General features: G+C 46.0%; 1 protein-coding gene and 1 long non-coding RNA gene across 3 annotated transcripts in view; both read left to right on the top strand.

Moving 5' to 3' along the window:
• The first annotated feature begins 1974 nt into the window (after positions 1-1974).
• The window catches only part of Ttc21b (tetratricopeptide repeat domain 21B), a 74781-nt gene continuing 73691 nt past the window's right edge, over positions 1975-3064 (top strand). For both annotated transcript variants that reach the window (XM_031370482.1, XM_031370484.1), the window contains exon 1: positions 1975-2243. In XM_031370482.1, the coding sequence (XP_031226342.1) occupies positions 2223-2243 (21 nt within the window). In that variant the 5' untranslated portion in view covers positions 1975-2222. The remainder of the gene's footprint in view (positions 2244-3064) is intronic.
• The window catches only part of LOC116090253, a 1140-nt gene continuing 326 nt past the window's right edge, over positions 2251-3064 (top strand). The window contains exon 1 of the long non-coding RNA XR_004118625.1: positions 2251-2473. This is a non-coding gene — a long non-coding RNA (uncharacterized LOC116090253). The remainder of the gene's footprint in view (positions 2474-3064) is intronic.

Below are 3064 nucleotides of genomic sequence, written 5' to 3'. Positions count from 1 at the left end.
AAGCCAGGTGTAGTGACAGACATCTGAAACCCCAGTGTTAAGATGATGTGGATATCCTGGAGCTTAGTAGCTAATCAGTAAAATTTCCAAGTTCAATAAGAGACTCTGTCTCAAAGAATAATGTGGAGACTGACTGAGGAAGGCACCTAATGTTGATGTCTGGATGCTACATTTGCATTCATTCATGTACACTAAAAATTATACACATAGTACAAACTCATACAACACAGAGAAAAGAGAAGGGGGGAGGGAACAAAGGGTTTTTTTGGGGGGAGGGGGAGGGCAAGAGTACCAAATTTCTAAACTGTCTCCTAGGTCTTAGAAAGCAATAGAAGATGGCATGGCATTTTTTGGACAATAGTCACTATGTTTGTAAATGGGCATGAATTTCTCTCAAAATTAATGTATATATAAGAAATGTATTTTTAAAATATATATACAAGAAATGTATATAAGAAGAAATTTTCTTTTTCTTCTTAATTTATTTAAATTCACTGCTAATCATCAGGCCCACTTATCTGACAAGAACATTTTGTTATTTTAAAGATGGTGTGTCTTTCTAGTTGTCTATCTTGAATTCATCGGCTCAAATGGCCATTCTGTCTGAGTTTCCCTTGTAATTGGAACTACAGCTATGTACCATAGCTCCTGGCTCAGGACACTAGTTCTCACTTAGTATCATAATGACCTTTCTGTTCCAAGACTCCACTAAAACTCAAAAGGTTTATAGGATGCTCAAAAATGTGGCAATTGATAACTGTCATTGAGGTACAGTGTGATATTTCAGTGCACACATACAAAGTGCAGGGATTGGGGAAATTAGCATTCCCACTGCTTTGTCATGACCTTTAATACCTCTCTTCTTGATAAGATAGAGCCCTAGAACTCTCTACATCGTTCTTCCTGTTTTTTAAATTGAAATGGATTCTTCTCTCATCCCAACCACAGTTACCCCTCCCTCCACTCTTCCTAGCTTTTCACCACACCCCTTTCTCCCCTAGATCCATTCCCCCTCTCATTCCTCTTCAGAAACAAGCAGGCTTCCAGGAGATGACGACAGCCAAACAGGACAAAACAAAATACAATAAGACAAGGTAAAAGATCTCAGATGGAGGATGGAGAAAGCAACCCAATAGAAGGAAGAGTCCTATGAGCAGGCAGGAGGCCCACTCAAACATCAGTATAACAGCCATAGCTGCAGTCCTTTAAAGAACACAAGCAGAAACAAGTTAGTGTGTCTAGACGCCACCGTCTGTCAGCTTCCTGAATCTCATGATAAATACGCTGGTGAACATCTTCTAGAGAAGGCTGCCAGGAAGCAAACAGAAAGAGGGGCAGGTCCATGGTCCCAATATCCTCTTCAAGGGCACGTGAGAATCTTCTAACGTCCTTTCATTTGGCCTTATATATCAAAGTTCCACCATTTCCACCACAGGCTGAGGAATTAAGCATTCAGCGCATGTGTCTTTGAGGGACAGTTTAGATCCAAACTACAGCAAACACTGAAGAAATAAAAATCTAAAAGAGCTAAAGGTCATATTTTAAACAATACTTTGGGGTGGAAATCTGGTCGAGCAGTTTAATAAGCACTCAAATAGCAAAATTACAGCAGCGCCAGAAAAGATTTAGAACTAGCCCAAGCCAGGCTTCAAGGTTTTTGCCGAACTGTGATTTTTCTGCGCCACCTTGTGGCCTGGACACGATTCCTACACGTGTCAGGTAAATCATTTTCCCTGGTCAAGCACGGCACTAAGCCGCATTGCGCAAATCGGCTTCCACAAAAAAATGCTGAGAAAATGGAGTCTGTCTTTGTTTGCAGGGACGAAAAGCAGCATTGCTCTTCCTCCTATTTCCTGCTTCATCATCTTTATTTTTTAATCTCATATCTCTTGCTCTATCCACCCCTCCTCCTCGCGCCGTTTCCAGGTTGGACCTCTCTCTGGTGACCCCACAACTCGGCGGCACTCAGTGCTCAGCGGATTCCATCCTCAGTCGCCCTCGCGGTCCTCCCTCGGGGTTCCCTCCAAGCCTGCTCCCGGGCCCCCTCTCCCTCCCAGTCCTACAACTAGGCTCCGCCCCCTCATGCCAGCAGCCAATGGAAATCTGGCCACGCCCCATGTGCCGCCCGCCGCGTCTCTTAGGGTTTGAGGGCCCGGGAAGCGGGTCTGAACCCCCAACCCTGCGGCGGACAGTGGTGGGCATCCTCCGGGTAGCCGGCGGCCATGGACTCCCAGGGGCTGAAGGTGAGCGGGCGTCGCGGGACGTGGGCAGGGCGAGTGGACACTGCGAGGTACTGGGTGGCACGGGCAGCTGATGGTGAGGGCCTGCGGCCTTAGCCGAGATGCCGCGACCCCCCGGGATGATCCCGAGGCCGGGGCGCAACCCCTGCCTGCCTTGCCGTTAACGGCCAGCCCCCAGCCTCCTGCTTGTGTTGGCTTTGAACTTCTCCTGGGGAAGACTGCCTAGTCTCCAGGTGCGATTTTTAGGGACTTAAACATCTAATGTCCTCCACCCTGCACTCACCTGTAAAGGAGCAGGACAAGATATGCAAGCGCTTAACAAAAGGCTTTTACAAAGAGAAGTATTTAGTTTATGAAAATGGTCTTCTGATTGATGCACTCAGCAAATATTTCAGAAACGGTGAAAAACAAGGACAAGGTTTGGAAGTGCAAGAACTTTCCTTTTCAGATGATTTCTCCCTCACCCCCCATCCACTTTGGGACTTGTTTAGTGTTTGTGAAGCGCTGTTTTCCTGGAAGACTCCTGGAAGACTCCTGGAAGTTAGAGCTAGGTAAACAGACTCCTGGACATGAGATTTACTCATTCAAAATCCAACACTGGAAAAATTCTTAGTGCATTTAACAAGCATTGGTTGGCTGCCTTCTGTGTGTTTTGCACTATTTTCTAAGTACTTAGGAGACTGCAGTAAAGGTGCCTGGTCTTGCAACTTTCACTGGATTTATGAGAACTGGCCCCACAAGCTGCTAAACACACGAATGTGATGTGAATTGCTCATTGTAGAAAGAGGAAAATGGGCTAAGGCAGTTAGGGAAGACTGAAAGGT

The sequence above is a fragment of the Mastomys coucha genome, unplaced genomic scaffold (assembly GCF_008632895.1).
Source record: "Mastomys coucha isolate ucsf_1 unplaced genomic scaffold, UCSF_Mcou_1 pScaffold15, whole genome shotgun sequence".
In the NCBI taxonomy this organism is placed as follows: domain Eukaryota; kingdom Metazoa; phylum Chordata; class Mammalia; order Rodentia; family Muridae; genus Mastomys; species Mastomys coucha.
Note: the sequence above shows the minus strand (reverse complement) of the source record. Positions and strands in the feature narration are given on the sequence as shown.